Genomic DNA, 20,479 nt, shown 5'->3' on the forward strand with positions numbered 1-20,479 from the left:
TATTTCAGTGTATAGAACTGCATGATGAAAAAATTTAGTGTATCAGTTTTAGGAAACAACTATATCATATTTTGGACCAGAGTGCACCATACATAAGAATTACACGGAGTGAATTATCTCCATGTAATAAATTAAACAATAATGAATAATCCACAGATGGAACACAATTTTCTGTGCATGCAACAAAATTTGGTAGCTACAAAGTCCATGTTTTCATACATGTGGAAAATATTCTATACCTCCATGCATATTTATTTTCAGTCTGCAAAGCTCTTTGTCAAAATTATTTTTTGTCTAAAAAGAGAAGTTTATAATGGAAAAACAAATTACAACTAACTACTTCTAAACAAAGACACCATATGTAACCTCATAGACTGGGTAAATCATTTTTTTTTTTTTTTTTTTTTTTTAAATATTAGGTGCCTCAGTTTTGGGACACCTTACCTTGCAAAATGCAATGATACAATTGTGTAGAATAGAACCTTTGATTGAAGAGCCTGACAAGTAATCCATAGGTCTGATATTTGGTTTGGTCTCTAGATAGCTCTAAGATGCCTGTTACACACAAAAACTGACTATCACATTTTGTAATATTAAGTCGGAAGGAACAAAGGGTGGGGGAAAAACTTTCAACAGGGTTTGTGTTAGATATTATATTATATGTAACTCACAATTTGCTTAGTTAATTGTTTCTTACGCCAAGGGAAGCCAAAATCATGTTAGTAAAAGTACTCCAATGGTGATAAGAAACTTTTGAATTTGTGAGCATCTGACTTTTCAAATGATTCAGGACCGAGCCTCAATCAAACACAATTTTGAACAAATGGCAATGTCACATATGGGTAAGATACAGGCAATCATCCTGATTATATGAAACTTCGTGTTAGCCCTTGAGAGAGAGAGAGAGAGAGAGAGAGAGAGAGAGAGAGAGAGAGAGAGAGAGAGACCTAGGTTTTAAGTTCCAAGTCCATTTTCTAAAAATGTAACTAAGAAGTTCTGAAACAAGGGTAAAAGCATATATGCACACTTAAAATGATTATGTTAATTAAAAATTGCAACTGTGAACCACGAAAGCAGTTAGTTTTCATGGAGTGGGGTTGGAGGTGAAAGCAGCCTCCAGCACTCACTCATAATTATTAAAGTATCATTTCTCGTCATCAGTTTTTCAATACTTTTTTTCATTAGTGTGACAAATGTTTACTACTGATCTTTGAAGTGCAATTAACAACTGGGAATTTATCATCATTTCCAGAAGAAACTGAGAATATCTTTGCAAACTTAGCCAGTTTTTAAGTATGACAACTCCTCATGTGAAGTAAAGAGAAATGCAGCAACAGCACACTGAAAACGTAAGTGTTGGAAGTTTGAAATACATATCCGTCATTGCACAGATGTAGTACCAAAAATTCTCTCTCAATAAAGAACATCTAAAGTGTCAAAATTTATTTAAGCATTTTTAAAGATTTCTGCAGTCTGACTAATAAGAAAATAACATAAAAAGCATGCTAACTTTTATAAATGCATATTCTGCCACCAGTCAGGTGGAAATGAGTGTGCAGCAGGCATAAGAAAGAACTAATATTTTCATAAGTCACCCATTCGCAGACACCAATACTTCTTTAGTCAGCAGCCTTACATAGAGGTTGGGTGGATTTATCGTCTTCAGATTTTAATTGGCTTTAGTAAAGGTACTAAGCACACGCACTCAGTGCTTTCATAATACAAGAATTAGCTTATGTGCCCTCTATGAATCATATACCTAAAGCAAACACTTTTAATACTTTGGCTATGAACCATTTTCAGACAACATACCCACTGCCTAGCAACATGTACCAGGTTATCGATGGGTTATCAAAATGACAATCTCACATGATAATAATTATTAATGTATAGTGTCAGATTTCATCTTGTCATAACAAGGCAGTGGGTGAATTTCCGACCATTGTGTTCATTAGTACTGGAAACAAAACAAAAGTCTTACCAGTAGCAGCATATAAAGTTCACAGTATACATTTTTCACTCATTACCATTGGACATTAACAGTCATAGTTTTTATAGTGGTGGCAAAACCAAAGTGGCTGGCAACTATGGACTCTAAGCAAAGCAACCTTATTCAAAAAGGAATTTGGGAAAAAAAAAAATATATATATATATATATATATATATATATATATATATATATATATATATATATATATAAAAAAACAACTGTCACCTGTTTGGACAGGATGCGGTTCACTTCACCCAAGGCTCGTTCAAGAGCTGTTACAGCATTATTTGGCCACTGCCCTTTCCCTTGCGTGTTGTGTAACTTCTCAACATCACGGAGACATTTCTGGAGGCGAACTTTATTTGGAGACTCTATTTTTTGTGGAATCTCCCTCTTGGATTCATATTCCTGCCCTCTAAAAAACAAGAATATTATGATTAGATATTTTCAGAACTGCTTAAATTGAAAATGTTAGTACAGCATAATGCATTTTAAGATATAATAAACTTACAAGGCATAAAAGTAAAACTTGAATACATAGCCACAACTGAAATTTTGTACCAGACCAAACCTTGAACCCTACTCATTGTGAGCAGTCAACTCAACTGTGCATGGCTCCATGTCTGACTCAGAATTTCATTGTTGCTAGTGATCTATTCAGTGCATTCAATTCATTTTGTAGACAGTGAGATACACTATTAAAAACAACATATACAGATACACATACAGAGAGTGAAGAAGGGAGAGGTGGAGAGGCGGAGGAGGAGGAGGGTTTACTTCACGTGATGTCACACAATGTAACACTGTAATAATAGAAACAAATTGAAAATTAATGCAAAAACAAAGCAATTGTGGGAAAAAAGAAGTGCTTCTGCAAAGACTCTATTAACTTTAACTTCAGAAGAGAGACTACTAGTAACTTCATTTAATTATCTGTCATGCATATTATAAATATCAGTACTGCAATGTCACTGCATAGGACATGATTATGCTTGGTCGTGGTGGTGGTGGTGGTGGTGGTGGTGGTGGTGGAGCAGGGGCAATAAAAACAATTTTTCTTACATAAATTATGATGTAGTGAAATGCATAAGGAGCTATATATCGTCAGGAGTCAAAGAGAAACCATACTGAGGCATTTCCACACATCTCATGCCGGTCACCTCATTGGTCTCTCTCTAAATATTAATCGTAGTAACCTTCCTCAACATCTGTTTACCCATGGTCTTCTCCTCATTTATTTTATCCTGTGTCATCCCCACCCTGAAGGGCACCTACTGTTGCCAAACCCCCGTCTACCATCAAAACTTCTGTCCTTCATATCTCCATATGCAACACACCACCAACTCTTCTGTTGGATGAGCTCTCCATGACTTACTTCTGTTCTCTTCTACTGATGGTATATGCTGCTCCCAAACCATCACTCTTCTCTCACTCTGACTACCCTTTGCTTTGCCTCTTCCATGTTCATCTTGTCTGCTCCTCCCAAATCATGCCCAATCCCAATCAGACCATAGAACTGGGAATGAAGAGTAAAACAGTCTGTCAACAGCAATATTATTAGAGACAGAACACAAGCTAAAATAGGAAGAGGGTAGAGAAGGAAACCACCTGTTTCCTTTCAAAGTAACAATTCCCAGCATTCACCTTGATCAATTTAAGGAAATCTGAATCATGACAGCTAAATGGAAAATGGCCCTCCCAATGTGGGACTGCTCTCACACCTCACCTGGTCTCAAAACACTGGGGCTATAGTACTTCATGCTCTGAAAAACAGTGCAAGTTCTAAGCTAGACCAACAGCTGTCAGTTCTTGTTTATGTGCTTATACCACAGGCAGATAAAGATACAGTGGTCTTCCCAATCTTTCAGTTGAATTCTAAGGTAATGAAAAGTACTTGGAAGAGAAGCTTCAGAAGAACGTCAAGAGGTATCTTATACACTGGATTGTCAGACAGTTTGTCACCTAAAATGGGGCATTTTCATTATGGTTAAAAGACACTCTTGTTTATTTGGCATAATCAAGTGGCCATGTCCAGGTAAGTTAGAGGTGCATGGAATATTATGTGAATGCTCCAAACTTCTGTACTGTAAATGAATGAAGCTTAAAATTCATTAATCTGTAAACTCATCAAAATTGTCAACAGTTGCCTAATATTTTACTGCATCTATGGCAAATACATTTGTGCACAAAAAGCAGAAATACATTGATGACTAATTCTCTTCTTCATGTATTACCATATCTGAACAGAGTCAAATTATTGACTAGTTAACTAATTTACAGGTAACAAATGTCACTGTTTGTCTAAAATAGGAACAGTGTTGACTTAGGCATTGGCTGGAAATGTTATGTAGCTAGACTCACAGTCTCACATGAAGAAGCTGCTAGTTGTGGCAGGTTATTGTCTGTGTGGAGTCCCACATGAAGAAGCTGCTAGTTGTGGCAGGTTATTGTCTGTGTGGAGGCCGACCATATATGGGCATTGGGTAACCATATATGGACTCAAGATGGCACATGGCATGGCAAGAAGGGCAGGTCTGATGTGAGGGTTATACGGAAACAGTGGGCCACCTGTGATTGAAGTCAAGTCCTCAGAAATGAGATAGTAGCAGTCATCCCGAAAGGGACCCCAGCCTAGACTTTGAGAGTCACTCTGGGAACTCAGGTGAAGTAATCTGTATTCCATGTAGGCCGTGCCCAGGGGTAGACACTTAGAACTTTGCTCTGGCTCTGCTTGTGTTTAACATGTGTACCTTCCTCCATGGAAACTTTGCTGTTTGTACTAATAGGAATGCAATAAGAATACTCTAAATGAGTTGGTCGACAATTTCATAACAGCATTTCAACTCAAATCGAGATCAGGATGATTCTTTGTTAAAATTCATAAAAACTAAAATACCTGGCCCAGCACATAAAATTGTTAGTCTGAGACCTAAGTGCCAGTTGGTGAGATGTGTGTGCCATACTAGTAGAAAATTAGGCAATGCAGCACTGCTATAGAGAGGCTATCAGACACACAGTGCAAGAGACGAAATTATAAGATATCCTTGAATTCATTTGGAATTTAAGCAGAACAGTATTCATTGAAGTGATTTACAATGACAGGATTATGACCTTAGTGTGTACGTACAGTTAACAATTAATATTAGCAGAGGCTTTAGAGGTTGCTCCCATGGAGGAGAGTACAATAGCCTTGGCCAGAGAATAGGGAACACTTTAAGTGGCAGTGCATCACTGTGAAACAAAAAGAAAGCGACAAAGTCTTTTGTATGTGGTAATACAGGTCATGTAATGCAAGACTGCCATACCGACAAGAGTCAGAAAGGAAGGGCCAGTCGTATCAGGAAACAGAGGAGAGAGTACAAAAGTGCCAGTGACAAAGGCCAAGTTTTACCACTCATGTTCCATGGAAATTGCAAGGAACTAGGCGATTGAAGCCTGTAACATGTTTTAAATGCAAACAAACTGGTCATTACTTGAGAGACTGCATGGACCTGTGCTTACCATGCACAGAGGAAGAGTCAAATGCAGAAGAAAAGTAAAGCATAGGGAATGAAGGAAGTTTATAGAATTGAGATGCCAGGAAGGCACAGAAAATCAATTGAGATTTCTTGTGGATAGTGGGGCACAGATAATCCTAGTTCAACGTAGTTCGAAAGATAGTGCACGGTACATTCTGGCCAAAGGTATTAGGATTCTGGGAATTGTTAATATGGTGGCAAAGATAGAAGTAACTACAACCCTCAGTTTGCAAACAAGAAGCAGAATGCAACTGAGACACTGCTTCCATGGGGAAGATGTGGATCTTCTTAATGATGGGATGATGTGCAGAGCCTCCTTTAGGGAAACGGATTTGTAGCCATCACCACACTGCCTGCGGATCCTCAAGGAACAAATCTAAATGAAGACAGAGTGAGAGTGAGAGCTACATATAGTGCATGTATGAGAAAAAGGAGGCTCTTTCAGAACAGGTTCAGACATGGAGCAAAAGGTGCACAGTAAAATGAAGACAGAGAAAGGGGAGTCAGCTGTACCAATAGCATGTACAGGAAAGAGAAGTCTCTTTTGAGAAAGGCTCTAATGCAGAGTGAAACACACATAGAAAGGCAAAGGTCAGGTGGGATGGAACCAACTGCCAACCTATAGTAGAAGCAGACAGTCAATATTAACACAGAAAATCTAGAGAGAGATGTGCAATCTGGGACAATGTTAATAGTTGGGCCTGGAGAGGAACGAGTGTGCCGGATAAGAATAGAGACCTGTGGAATGAAAGAGGTTATCATTATGAAAAAGGAGGTCACCAACGGTGTGTATCTACCTGAGGCACTGGTGAAAGTGCAATCAGGGGAATGCATAATGAGTGTGTTAAACAATACAGGTGAGGGTGTGTCAAAAGAATTCCCATGAGTGGAAGCAGAAGCAATACTGTAGTGGGAATGATCCAGAATGAGTCACATCACTGAAGAAAAGCCACTGTTGAAAGTGTGAATAATTACTCTAAAAGAGAATATTTGTGTGAGTCATCTGGACATGGAAAAGAAAGCCACCATAGCAAAGCTGTGCACAATGTATACCGACATTGCCCATGTGCCAGGAGACAAGTTGTCTTACACAGATAGCATCGGGCATGAAATCTAGCTAGCTGCTGCAGAATGTAGATGGTATGGTAACATGTTTGTGACCCTAAAGTGTGCCATTTGGGCTGTATTCTATTGGCCAAATGTTTGAAGCCAGACCCACAGAAGATCAAAGTGATAAAGGAATATCCACAGAGGCAACTGAAGAAACTCTTAGGTAGTGTGGCATACTGTATGCATTTAATAAACAACTTCTGCAAAATCACACATCCACTACACTAATTATTAAAGAAGGAAGAATGCTACATATGTGGTGTCAAGCAAGAAAACAATTTTCAGGGTTTAAAAGAGAAACTGCTCAGTCCACTGATGCTGCAGTACCTGGACTTTGAAAAGGACTTCAGAATCACTATGGATGTAAGTCAGAATTTTGTTGGGGCTACCTTTAAGTCAAAGAAAAAACAGAAGTAAGTAACTTGTCGCTCATGCCTCAAGGACATGAAATAAAGTGAAAACATTGAGCAGGAGATGTTAGCCAGTTGTTGAGCTGTCAAATACTTTAGACCGTGCATATCTGGCAGAACTGACCATAAACCCCTAACATGGACAGGTACCAGATCAGATCTGCATCCAGATTAATAAGTTCACATTAAAGCTGCAGAAATATGATTACTATACACTGTACAAAAGTCCAAACCATATCAAGTCTCCAAGGCACTTTCACGAATGAAAGAGGTCAGGGCACCTGGCACACAACAAGAAGTCGATGGTAGCCTGGGTCAGAAGGCAGCAGAAAAGGAAGCCCTTGCACGTGTCAAGAATCGCTCAGGCAGGCAATGACAGCATGGCTGTTGCAAACTAGTATCACAGCTCTCCAGAGGGAGGATAACAAGGCATAAGGAGAAAATATGGATGAATAAAAAAAGTACTGAATATGGAGTGGCATGAAGGAGGATATAGAAGAGTATATCCAGAAATGCGAGAGCTGTCAGAAGAATAAATTCACTAGGAAACACACAAATATGTCTTTAGAGATGACAAAGACTCCCAAACACATTTTCAAGAGGTGACACTGATTTGGTATGTCCTTTGAAAACAGACCAAGGTAACAAGTATATCCTCACATTTCAGGATGAACTGACTAAGTTTATACTAGCTGAACAGCAAGATACTGACATTGTAGCACCAGTGTTAGCTGAGAAAGTTATACTGAAGTACAGAAACTGACAGTGAAATGGGAAGCAATTTCATGAGAAACCGTAGAATGCAAAATGCTGTGGATTGAGAAGATGCAGACTATTAGTTACTATCCTTATACAAATGGAGAATCAGAGAACTCGCATCAGACTTTAACAGAGATATTGCAACACTATGTAAACAGATCGCAGACAGACTGAGACAGTTGGATTCCATTTACAGTTTTTGTGTACAGTACAGCACCAAACAGTGCAAAGGGATACAGGCCACAGAAACTATTCTTTGCAAAGAGTACGTACATTCCAGAGATATTACATAGTGATCTGACCAGGTTGTGGTATAATTTTGACAATTATGTGGCAGAGCTAATTCAAGAGAACAAAATGTGCAATGTACGATAAAGAACAAGGAATATTATGATAAGACACAGAATAAAAAACAATTCTGTTGTGGCAATAAGGTTCTGTTGTTTGATGATAGTGTGTACAATGAGGGAGATCATGTAAATTAGATGCACAATAGCTAGATCTTACTCTGCTTTACTCCTTGGCACTACAGCGCTTATAGGACTTTTGGCTTCCCGGACAATCTCCACCCACTCTTCTCTGCTGGCTGCCTCAGCTCTCCATCTTATAACTCCCATCCTTCTCAAGTCCTCCTCCAAGTTGTCTAGCCATCTGGTCCTTGGTCTGCCCCTTATATGATGTCCACCGGGATTTCCTTTGGAAACTTTCTTGACTGTGCTGTTCTCCACCATTCTTTCTACATGTCCCAACCAACGTAGTCTATTACTCTTTATTTCTGTCATGATATCTGGTTTGTTGTACAACTCTCTGATCTCCATATTATTTCTGATTCTCCAAAAACCCCTATCATTCACTGGCCCATAGATTTTCCTAAGTATCGTCCTTTCCCATCTCAGCAACAACCCCTCATCATTTTGTGTCATAGTCCAGGTCTCTGAATCATACATCACTACACGTCTAACTACTATACGATACACAATCAGCTTCAGATTCCTACTAAGACTCCTTGCTTTAAACACTTTAACCAGTACAAAGTAGCACCTGTTACCAGCTGCAATCCTTGCATGTATTTCTTCTCTCACATCATTATTCTCAGTTACCAGTGACCCAAGATATTTAAAGCAGTGTTCATATTCTTTTCTGTTCAAAGTCATGCTTCTTTCTCCTTCACTGCATCTTTTCCTAGATATTAATCTAGCTAGATCAGTACACAATAATACCAGTGAAGGGACCTAACATCTGTCTGGGCTCTGAGAGCAGATATTGAGGACAGAACTTGAATTTATTACTGCATACACAGCTTCTGTGAAGGACTTGATCACTGCAAAAGTAATTAAAGCAGTTCTCAGAACATATCTGGTGGTCTACAGTGTGCTTTTTCTTTATGCAATTACCACCTCACTAAAGGTTTTTCAGTTGCTGAGCTACAACGGAGAAGCAGTTTGTCAGGCAATGCTCTTGAAAGAGCCTGGAGGTGGGTAGACAGTCAGGTTCACTTCTTTTTCCAGTCATTTTCAAGTGACAATACCATTCATCTGAGCTGTTCTTCTATGTGGAATGGAGAGTCCACATTCTCATAACTGGCCTATTACTATCAAACCACATGTGCCCTCACAGAGCTCCAGTCAGGCACACAGTTTTAATCTGTCATGAAGTTTCAAATCATCACACTCCTGTGCGGAGTGAAAATTCATTCTTGAAAAATACAGCTACCTTAAAAACAATAACCTCACCTCGAAGCCATTCGTAGGCGGATCTTTTTGCACCGCTTCTTGAGTGCTTTCTGACGTTCCTTATCAAGTGCAATTCGAGGATCTATCTTGTCAGCTGGCGCATCAACAATGTGTGTTATGCTGAATGACAGCAGTTCCTCTCTTGAAAGTGCTGTAACGTCTTGCTTCTGTTGCAACGCTTCCTGGTGTTGTCGTCCACGGAGATGGCTCAGTAAGTATACTTCTGAACCAATCTGGAAGCAAATAAAAATATATGAAATATTTCCTACCACCAATGAGAATTAGTATATCTATTACATGCTCCTGTGCACCTATATGCTGCCAGCTAGACTGACAGTGCCAGTACTATTTTGCAGCAGGTGGGCTGATTGTGGAGGGAGTAGTGTTGGGGTGGATGGGTAGAGAGAGGTGGGAGATAAGGAGAGGCTAGTGGCTCAGAGGGAGGCCAGTTTGCCAGTTAGGCATACAGAAGGCAGTGGTGACAGGTATAGTTGTAGCGGCCGATGATTGTGGGGACATGAATTAGAAAGGGGTGACAGGACAGTGGAAGGGGAAACTGTTCAGTGTGGGGACAGTTGGTTTCCTGAGAGTGAAGCCAGGATGATTATGAAGAGCAGAGAATGTGTTGTAAGGATAACTCCCATCTGTGTAGTTCAGAGAAGCTGGTGGTGCAGGGAAAAGTGCAGATAGTTTGGGTTGTGAAGCGGCCACTGAAACTGAGCATGTTATTCTCAGCAGCATGCTGTGTCACTGGATGGTCTACTCTGTCCTTGACAATAGTTTGGTGGGGTCATTCATCCGGGTGGGGAGCTGGTTGGTATTCATATCAACATAAAAGACTTTGCAGTGTTTGCAGCAGAGTTGGTGCACGGCATGTTAGATTTCACAGGTGGCTCAGCCTCTAATGGGGTAGGATAAGCCTGTGACAGGACTGGAGTAAGAGGTCCTGGGATAGGTGGAGTGGGAAAGTCTTGCACCTTGGTCTGCCATGGGAATATGATCCCTGTAGCAAGAGGTTGGGGGTGGGTGTGGCATATGTATAGACCAGGATGTTGCATAGGTTGGCTGAGTGACAGAACACCACTTTAGGAGGAGTGGGAAGGATCTTGGGTAGGATGTTCCTAATTTCAGGACAGGGTGAGAGATAATCAAAGCCCTGGTGAGGGTTGCTCCTTTGTAGCTTATTTTTGGTGTGGAGGGAGTACTGGTGCTGTGTGAGGATATGGCATGGGACATCTGTTTGTGGTCTAGGTTTGGAGGGTATTGCCTGAGTATGTAGGCCTTTGTGAGGCCTTCATTGTACTGGGCAAAGGAGTTCTTGTCACTGCAGACAGGCTGTGCATAGGTGGCTAGGCTGTAAGGAAGGGATTGTTTTGGTGTGGAAGGGATGGCAGCTGTCAAAATGCAGGCAATGTTGGTGATTGGTAGGTTTAATGTGGACAGAGGTGTGGACGGAGCCATCAGTGAGGTGGAAGTCACTGTCCAGGAAGGTGGTACATTGGGCAGAGTAGGAGTGGGTGGAGTGAATGGAAGAAAAGATGCTGAGGTTCTAAAGGAATACAGACAGGGTGTCTTGGCCCTGAGCCTAGACCATTAAGATATTATCGGACTAGGGGTTGACGGAGGGGGGGGGGGGGGGGGGGGGGGGGTTGAGAGTTTTGGGGGGCTAGGGATGTTTCCTCTAGATGGTCCATAACACTTTGGCATAGGAGGGTGCCATGCAGGTGCCCATGGGCATGTCGTGGATTTGTTTGTAAACATTCCCCGCAAGGAAAAAGTAGCTATGGATCGGGATATAATCAGTAAGGTGTATAAGGAATGAGCTAGAGGGTTTGAAGCCTGAACGACTTTGGGAGAGGTAACGTTAGATAGTGCCAAGGCCATGGGAGACAATGGATGCTGATGTGTAGGGAGGTGGAATCAACTGTGATGAGTAGGGAAGTGGAATCAACTTTGATGAGTAGGGATCTGGGACATAAAGGTGTGGGATGGCGGAAAGTTGGTGAAGGAGGTAGTTAGTATCTTTGATGTGAGAGGCTAGGTTTTGGTCAATTGGTTGTAGATGTTGGTCAGTGGGGTGGCCTGGAATGTTGAGTTTGCGGATTTTGGGGAACATGTAGAAGGTGGGTGTGGGTGTTGGGGTGAGGAAGGAGATGGACTCAGGTGAGAGATTCTGGGAAGTGCCTATGGGTTTCAGTAGGAATTGGAGATTATATTGGATTTGGGACAGGATCACACAGACACTTAGCACAAGCCTTCTATCAGGTGGTCACTGTGACTCACCACAATAGTGGTGGAGCCTTTGTCTGCAAGGAGGATGATTAGGTCTGGAGCCATTGTCAGGTTGTGTATGGCTGTCCTTTCTTCTGCTGAAAGGTCAATGTTCTTAGGAATGGACATGGGGAAGGATGGCAAGGCCAAGTTGGTAGTAAGCAATTCCTGGAAGCTGACTAGGGGATTGTTAGGTATGAGGGGGGAGGGTCACAGGAGATGGTGGTATGAACTGGCAGAGGTAAGGTTCAATGTTGGGATTAGGTTGGCCTTCGTCGGAACGAGTAGTGACAAAGAAGTGTTTCCACTGTAAGGATCAGGAAAAGGAGAGTAGGTCTTCGACAAGCCCAGTGTCATTGAACTTGGGAACAGGGATGAAGGTTAGGTCTTTAAATAGGACAAACTTCTGTGGGACTGAGGTTTTTGATTGTGAGCTTAACAACAGTGTTTCAGGTTTGCTTGGGTTCAGGGTTCTGTGGGGTGTTGGTAAGGAGTTTGGAAGATGTGGTAAATTGGTTGCTATGAGGGGTTGATGACAGGGTTCACTGTGAGAAGAATGGGTGTTGGTGAATATTAGTGCCCCAAGGGCGTAGCAAGATGTCAACGTTTGGGCAATTTATGGAGGTAGTGTCTGGAATGCGTCTCCAGGTGTTGGGAGTGCAAGGGTTTATATTTCAGAGATATTATATGTAATGCTGACTAAACAGTGGTGGTATCTTGTGGAGGGAATTGAGATGGTTCGGAGATATCTGTGCTATGGAGAGGTGTTTTCGCAAAACCAGGTTCATGAGTGATACAGACTGGCGGAAACTGAAAAGGTGAATGTTGTTGTGAAAGGAAGGGTGAGGTCCAGAGAAGGTGGCCATTGGAGGGGATTCATTGGTTCAGGAAGCACTTAAGGAACAGGATATGGGACTGGGCTTTAACAAGTGAAACCGGCACTTTTCTGAACTGGTACAGAAAGGTGGAGCATGGTACCTTCCTAAGCCAAACTGTTTATGGGTCATCTAGAAGAAACATTCCTAGCCTCCTGAAGTTCCCAACACCTAGTTTGGTTCAGGTTCATTGACGATATCTTCATGATCTGGACTCAGGGCCATGACACACTATCCACATTCCTTCATAATATCAACACCTTTTCTGCCATCTGCTTCATCTGTCCTCTTCTATCCAATTTATCACCATCTTGGACGTTGACCTCTACCTCACTGATGGCTCCATTCACATCTCTGTCCACATCAAACCCACTACCCACCAACAGTACCCACATTTCGACAGCTGCCATCCCTCCCACACCGAAATTTCTTTCCCTTTCCACCCTCGAATGACATATTTGCAATGGAACATGCCGTATCTACACACACGCACGTGCACACACACAAAAAACCTCCCACCACCACCAAGAATAAGCTACACAGGAGTGCCCCACTCATCACCTAATATCACCCTGGCTTGGAACAACTGAACCATGTCCTTCATCAGGACTCTGATTATGTCTCATCCTGCCCTGAAATTAGGAACATCTTATCCAAGATCCTCTTCAACCCTCCTGAAGTGGTGTTCCACTGCCCACCCAATCTTCACAACATCCTAATCCATCCCTACACCACTCCCACTCTCAACTCCTTGGCAAAGGCTCTGAGGTGGTCCAAGGTGCAGGACCTAACCAGTCTGCCCATCCAGCAACTCCTATTCAAGTCCTGTCACTGGCTTATACCACCCCATCAGAGACCTTGCCACCTGCAAAAGCAGCCATGCAACTCTGCTACGAACACTGCACAGCCTTTTATGTTGGTATGACTACCACCCAGCTGTCCACCAGGATGAATGGCCAGCACCAAACTGTTGTCAAGAACACAGCTGACCACCTGGTGGCACAACATGCTCAATTTAAATGGCTGCTTCACAATCTGTGCCATCTGCATTCTTCCCTACACCACTAGTTTCTTCAAACTACTCAGGTGGAAGTTATCCCTACAACACATCTTCCACTCCCATTATCATCTTGGTATCAATCTCAGGTAACCCACTGTCCCCACACCCTCCAACCAACAGTTTCCCCTTCCATTATCCTGTCACCCTCTTCCAATCCACATCCTCACATAGCCTTCAGTGTGTGTCACTTCCCATTGGCTACTACAACTATACCTGCTGTCCCTTCAGCTCCTCTTCTACTTCACCTAAGAGTACCCTCACCATAACCTGTCACAAAATCGCAAAATAGCATTGGTACTATCAGTCTAGCCGGCACAATCTAGGGGCATAGGTGTGTGTGTGTGTGTGTGTGTGTGTGTGTGTGTGTGTGTGTGGTGGTGTGGGCGCGGCACGTGTGTACTCTAGTTCATCAAAAGATAAATCCAAAAGTTAGAAAGTTTTCCTCCTCCTGCGTATGCCTATCGACAACTCAAGGCTTCTGCTTTTTGGTGAATGGTCTCCTTTAATCCTAAAGTAAATTTAAATTTGAGTGAGGTAGATCATCACTCAACCTAATATACATGCCATATAAATATATTAAATATAGTTACATGAACTCTACTTAGTTATATTATCTTTTTCTACGTAATTTTTATTAACACAGACTTCATTAGGCAGAAACACACATACATACCAAAACATTACAGATTTCACATAATTTTAGTGTTTCATATGGTGCCAGCCTTGGCGGTAAATCATCAGTTGAGTATCGGAGGATGCTGGATTCTAAGGCTTTCTGTCGAATCTGTTCAATATTTTCTTCATGGCGACGTGCTGAATCTTCTTGCTTCTGCTGTATCTTTTTTTGCAGCTCTTCTTGATTGGCTAGCTGAGCTGCATGCAAAGCTGAAAGACGTTCTTCTCGGTCTCTGGAAGAGGTGACCATCATTGAAAACAAAATATTGAAATAAAAGTGCAGCTTTACATGAGTCTACTGGAGTGTATCATCATCTTGTCTCCAGAATAGTTTTGTCATCAAATTTATAATATTCTCCATTCTTTTCATTATTTTTATTTCAGCTTATCGTGAATCAATCATAGTTAATGAAAGGCAGGGTTTTTTTTTTTTTTTTTTTTTTTTTTTTTTTTTTTTTTTTTTGTGGTTTTAGGGCGCACAACTTCAATGGTCATTAGCGCCCTGACTACTCTAAGAATGCACCGCGAGGCACAAGTTGACCACAACAACTAAAAGGGAAAACACGATAAAAGACAGACTGACAGGCATAGGATTTAAAAAACAGCATCATCAAATGTCCTTAGCGAGGTTTGTCAAATTGATAAAACGAAGAACACGAGCAGCTGCTCGTGGGTCATCCGCTAAAATGGCATCGAAAGTATTTGGCAGGTTAAGATCGAGGCGCAGTGTGTTAAGATCTGGACAGGACATTAAAATGTGTCTAACCGTCAGCAAGTGCCCACATGGGCAGAACGGCGCCGGCGCAGCCGTCAGCAGATGGCGATGGCTGAACCGGCAGTGTCCAATTCTTAACCGGGCGTGAGGAGGACGTCCAAGCCACGGGAAGAGGTTTTAAGGCCCGAAGCTTGTTGTCGGAAGTGCAGCCCAATCGGCATGCCACAGAGATAAGAAGCGCCGACAAATCACCCTGCTAAAATCGGACGAAGGGACGCAACAAGAAGCTGTCCGAGGCTGGAGGACCGCAGCCTTGGCCGCGGCATCTGCAGCTTCGTTCCCAGGGATACCGACATGGCCAGGAACCCACATAAAGCTAACTGGAGAACCGACGTCCACCAGCTGCTGAAGAGAGCGTTGGATCCGGTGCACGAAAGGGTGAACCGGGTACGGATCACTGAGGCTCTGGATGGCGCTCAGGGAATCTGAGCAGATGACATAAGCAGAATGTCGGTGGCGGCAGATGTAAAGAACAGCCTGGTAGAGGGCAAAGAGCTCAGCTGTGAAGACCGAACAATGGCCATGGAGCCGGTATTTGAAACTTTGTGCCTCGACAATAAAGGAACACCCGACCCCGTCATTGGTCTTAGAGCCATCTGTATAAATGAAAGTCATGTCGATGAACTTCGAACGAAGTTCCAAAAAACGGGAGTGGTAGACCGAACCGGGGGTGACCTCTTTTGGGAGCGAGCTGAGGTCAAGGTGAACGCGGACCTGAGCCTGGAGCCAAGGTGGCGTGCGGCTCTCGCCCACTCGAAAGGTTGCAGGGAGTGAAAAATTAAGGTGTTGAAGGAGGCGACGAAATCGAATTCCAGGGGGTAGCAGGGCAGAGACATACAACCCGTATTGACGGTCAAGAGAGTCGTCAAAAAAGGAACGATAAGACGGATGGTCGGGCATTGACAGTAGCCGACAGGCATACCGACAAAGCAGTATATCGCGCCGGTAGGTGAGTGGCAATTCGCCAGCGTCAGCATGAAGACTCTCTACGGGACTAGTATAAAACGCTCCAATCGCAAGTCGTAAACCCCGATGTTGTATGGAGTTGAGGCGGCGTAAGATGGATGGCCGTGCAGAGGAGTATACGAAGCTCCCATAATCCAGCTTGGAGCGGACGATCGACCAATATAGACGAAGTAGGACGGCTTGATCCGCTCCCCACGACAGACCACTGAGAACACGGAGGACATTTAAAGAACGGGTACAACGGGCGGCCAAATATGACACATGTGGAGACCAGCTAAGTTTCCTGTCAAATGTAAGGCCTAAAAATTTGGTTGTCTCCACGATTGGGAGAGCAACGGGACCGAGTCGTAAGGACGGTGGGAGAAACTCTTTGTAGCGCCAGAAGTTAATACAGACCGTCTTCTCGGCAGAAAAACGGAAGCCATTGGCGACACTCCAGGAGTAAAGACGGTCAAGAGAACGCTGAAGACAGCGCTCCAGGACACGTGTACACTGCGCGCTGCAATAGATGGTAAAATCGTCCACGAAAAGGGAGCCTGATACATCAGCTGGGAGGCAATCCATTATTGGATTGATCGCGATGGCGAAGAGAGCGACGCTCAAAACTGAGCCCTGTGGCACCCCATTCTCCTGGCGAAAGGTGTCGGACAGTACAGAACCCACACGTACCCTGAACTGTCGATCCATTAAAAAGGAACGAATAAAAAGAGGGAGGCGACCGCGAAGGCCCCATGTATGCATGGTGCGGAGAATGCCCGCCTTCCAACAGGTGTCGTAAGCCTTCTCCAAATCAAAGAACACAGCCGCGGTCGGGCGCTTCCGCAAGAAGTTATTCATAATGAAGGTCGACAAGGTAACCAGATGGTCAACAGCAGAGCGGCGCCTACGAAATCCACATTGTACATTGGTAAGTAGGCGTCGAGACTCGAGCAGCCAAACCAATCGAGAGTTAACCATTCGCTCCATCACTTTACAGACACAGCTGGTAAGCGAGATAGGTCGACAACTGGAAGGCAAGTGCTTGTCCTTCCCCGGCTTAGGAATCGGGACAACAATAGACTCGCGCCAGCATGCGGGAACATGTCCCTCAATCCAGATGCGATTGTATGTACGAAGAAGAAAACCTTTACCCGCAGGAGAAAGGTTCTTCAGCATCTGAATATGAATAGAATCGGGCCCTGGAGCAGAGGACCGTGATCGGCCAAGTGCGTTTTCGAGTTCCCGCATGGTGAATGGGGCATTATAACTTTCACAATTCGAGGAGCGGAAGTTAGGTGGCCTAGCCTCCTCTGCCTGTTTGCGGGGGAGGAAGGCAGGGTGGTAATGAGCGGAGCTCGAAACCTCTGCGAAAAAGCGGCCGAAGGCATTGGAGACAGCCTCAGGGGCCACAAAGACGTCATTCGCGACCTTCAAGCCAGAAACTGGTGAGTGGACCTTAGTGCCAGATAGCCGGCGCAGGCTACCCCAGACAACAGAAGAAGGAGTAAAACTGTTGAAGGTGCTTGTGAAAGCAGCCCAGCTGGCTTTCTTGCTTTCTTTGATAATACGACGACACTGAGCACGTAATCGTTTATAATTGATACAATTCGCCACTGTAGGGTGGCGTTTAAATGTGCGTAAAGCACGTCGACGAGCACGTAAAGCGTCTCTACATGCTGCGGTCCACCAGGGGACCGGTACGCGACGTGGAGAAGAAGGAGGGTGAGGGATGGAATATTCAGCAGCAGCGAGAATGACTTCCGTGAGGTGTGCGACCTGACGATCGCAACTTGTAAAGGGTTGATCCTGAAAGGTCGCCCTGGAAGAGAAGAGCCCCCAGTCTGCCTTGGAGATGGTCCAATTAGAGAAGCACGGAGAGGGGGTATGCTGCAGGAGATGGATAACACACGGGAAGTGGTCGCTCGAATATGTATCAGAAAGTGCATACCACTCAAACCGGTGTGCAAGTTGGGGAGTACATATAGAGAGGTCTAAATGGGAATAGGTGTGAGATGTGTCCGAAAGAAAAGTAGGGGCGCCAGTATTGAGGCAGACAAGATCGAGCTGGTTGAAAAGGTCTGCTAACAAGGAGCCCCTCGGGCAGGATGCTGGAGAGCCCCAAAGGGGATGGTGGGCATTGAAGTCTCCAGTTAACAAAAATGGTGCAGGTAGCTGAGCAATAAGTTGCATCACGTCTGCCCTGGTAACGGCAGATGACGATGGAGTGTAAACGGTACAAAAGGAAAACGTAAAAGTGGGGAGAGTAATGCGGATGGCAACTACCTGCAGGCCGGTGTGCAACGTGATGGGATCGTAGTAAATATCATCCCGGACCAGCAACATAACCCCTCCATGAGCTGGGATACCTACCACAGGGAGTAGGTCAAAACGCACAGAGGTGTAGTGTGCCAAGGCAATTTGATCGCATGGGCGTAGCTTCGTTTCCTGGAGGGCTACGACGAGCGGACAGTGCAAGCGGAGCAGCAACTTCAAGTCCTCTCGGTTGGAGCGAATGCTGCGAATATTCCAGTGAATAAGTGCCATCGTAAGAAAAGGAAGATGAGAGAAGTGGTCACCTCGAAGGCCGCTTAGGGCCTGGCTTCGAGCGAGCACTGCCGCCGCTATCAGTAGGCGGACAGTCATCGTCCATTGGGTCTATAGGGTCATCGGCCATCTCGGGAGGATGGCCGGGAGGGGGAGCTTCCTCCGCCAGTGAAAGGCCAGATGTACGGCTACCAGTGGTGCGGCCAGGCGAAACGGATGACGGCCTGGGGCGGCAACCGCTGGGTGGCGCAGGAGAAGAAAGGTGCCGTGGCGGAGAAGGAGAACTGTGCTTCCTATGCGCCTTTTTGGAAGGACGTGTAGTGGAAGTACCGGTCGAAGGCTGGGAGGTCGAGGTACGGAGGAAGTCTACACGGGATGGTTCCTTCTTGAAGGCCCGTGCATCTGACTTCGATGTCTTCGTCTTAGCAGAAGCTGAGGAAGGTGCTCTTGTCTGTGGGGTGATGGGAGGAAGAGGAGACGTCGACCGCGCGATCTTAGCACTGGCCGAACGGACGACCGTGGTGCTGAAGGTCAGATCGCATGTCTGGGTTGCTACCTCCTGGGTAGTCCGAGGAGAGGCGAGGACAGTACTGTATTTCCCCGCTGGGAGCAGCGTGGGCTTCCTACTAGCCAATAGCTTGCGAGCAGCCGAGGTGGACACTTTCTCTTTGACCCGAATTTCTTGGATACAGCGTTCTTCCTTATAGACAGGACAGTCGCGGGAGGATGCGGCATGGTCACCCTGACAGTTCACACAACGAGGAGACGGAGGTGGACAGTCACCCTCATGGGCATCCCTGCCACAAGTGACACATTTAGCCGCATTGGAACAAGACTGTCGAGTGTGATTGAAACGCTGACACTGGTAGCAGCGCGTAGGTGTCGGGACATAGGGGCGAACAGAAATAACCTCGTAGCCCGCCTTGATGCGCGATGGCAGCTTAACACTATCGAAGGTCAAGAAAATTGTCCGGGTCGGTACAAGGTCATTGTTGACCTTTTTCATGACCCTATGGACAGCCGTCACGCCCTGCTCAGCGAGGAATGATTGAAGCTCCTCGTCAGTCAATCCGTCGAGGGAGCTAGTATAGACTACACCACGAGACGAATTCAAAGTTCGGTGGGCCTCCACCCGGACAGGGAACGTGTACAGGAGTGTGGCCCGAAGCAGTTTTTGTGCCTGAAAGGCGCTCTCAGTTTCTAGTAATAAGGTACCGTTACGCAACCTGGTACAAGATTTGACAGATCCGGCTATGGCATCTACGCCCTTCTGAATAACGAAAGGGTTGACAGAGGAAAAATCCTTTCCGTCCTCAGATCGAGAAACTACGAGGAACTGTGGGGCAGGCGGTAGTACTTTTGTCACTGTTGGCTGGTCACGTTTCCATTTTTGGGTCGAAGTCGAAAGAGATGGAGTAGAATCCATTGCGGAGGAATCCCCCATGATTGCCAGCGTCTCCGATGGCGCGCTCCTTCCTTGTGGGGACCCTCTCAGAGGGCACTCCCGCCTTAGGTGAATGTTTACACCTCAGGTCACACCTCCCGAGAAACAGACGGAGGGACCAATCGGCATGGTCAGAAGGTATCAGCTCAGGCAATCACCCCTCCCCGGGCCTGGCCTTTACCAGGGGGTACGCGCGTGCCTTACATGTCTACCCAGGGCGGGGAATTACGCGTTACCCCGTCACCGGCTACGCGTGCGAACGCGTGGGTCGGCCTTCAGGCACGCACAGGGAGGAAGGAAGAAGAGGAAAAGGAGGAGAGAGAGAGGGAGAGAGAGGACAGAGTCTCAAACGCCGAGGCGGAGACCAGAG

At 44.8% G+C, this 20,479-nt stretch overlaps 1 protein-coding gene across 5 annotated transcripts in view; it reads right to left on the reverse strand.

The window, feature by feature from the left end:
• LOC124615778 (S phase cyclin A-associated protein in the endoplasmic reticulum) overlaps nt 1-20,479 on the reverse strand; it is a 590,398-nt gene that overhangs the window by 401,231 nt on the left and 168,688 nt on the right. For all 5 annotated transcript variants that reach the window (XM_047143880.1, XM_047143883.1, XM_047143882.1 and 2 more), the window contains 3 exons: nt 14,400-14,634; nt 9,521-9,753; nt 2,216-2,405 (listed from right to left, as the gene is read on the reverse strand). In XM_047143880.1, coding sequence (XP_046999836.1) covers nt 2,216-2,405; nt 9,521-9,753; nt 14,400-14,634 — 658 coding nt within the window. The remainder of the gene's footprint in view (nt 1-2,215; nt 2,406-9,520; nt 9,754-14,399; nt 14,635-20,479) is intronic.

Source organism: Schistocerca americana, chromosome 5, assembly GCF_021461395.2.
Source record: "Schistocerca americana isolate TAMUIC-IGC-003095 chromosome 5, iqSchAmer2.1, whole genome shotgun sequence".
NCBI lineage: Eukaryota > Metazoa > Arthropoda > Insecta > Orthoptera > Acrididae > Schistocerca > Schistocerca americana.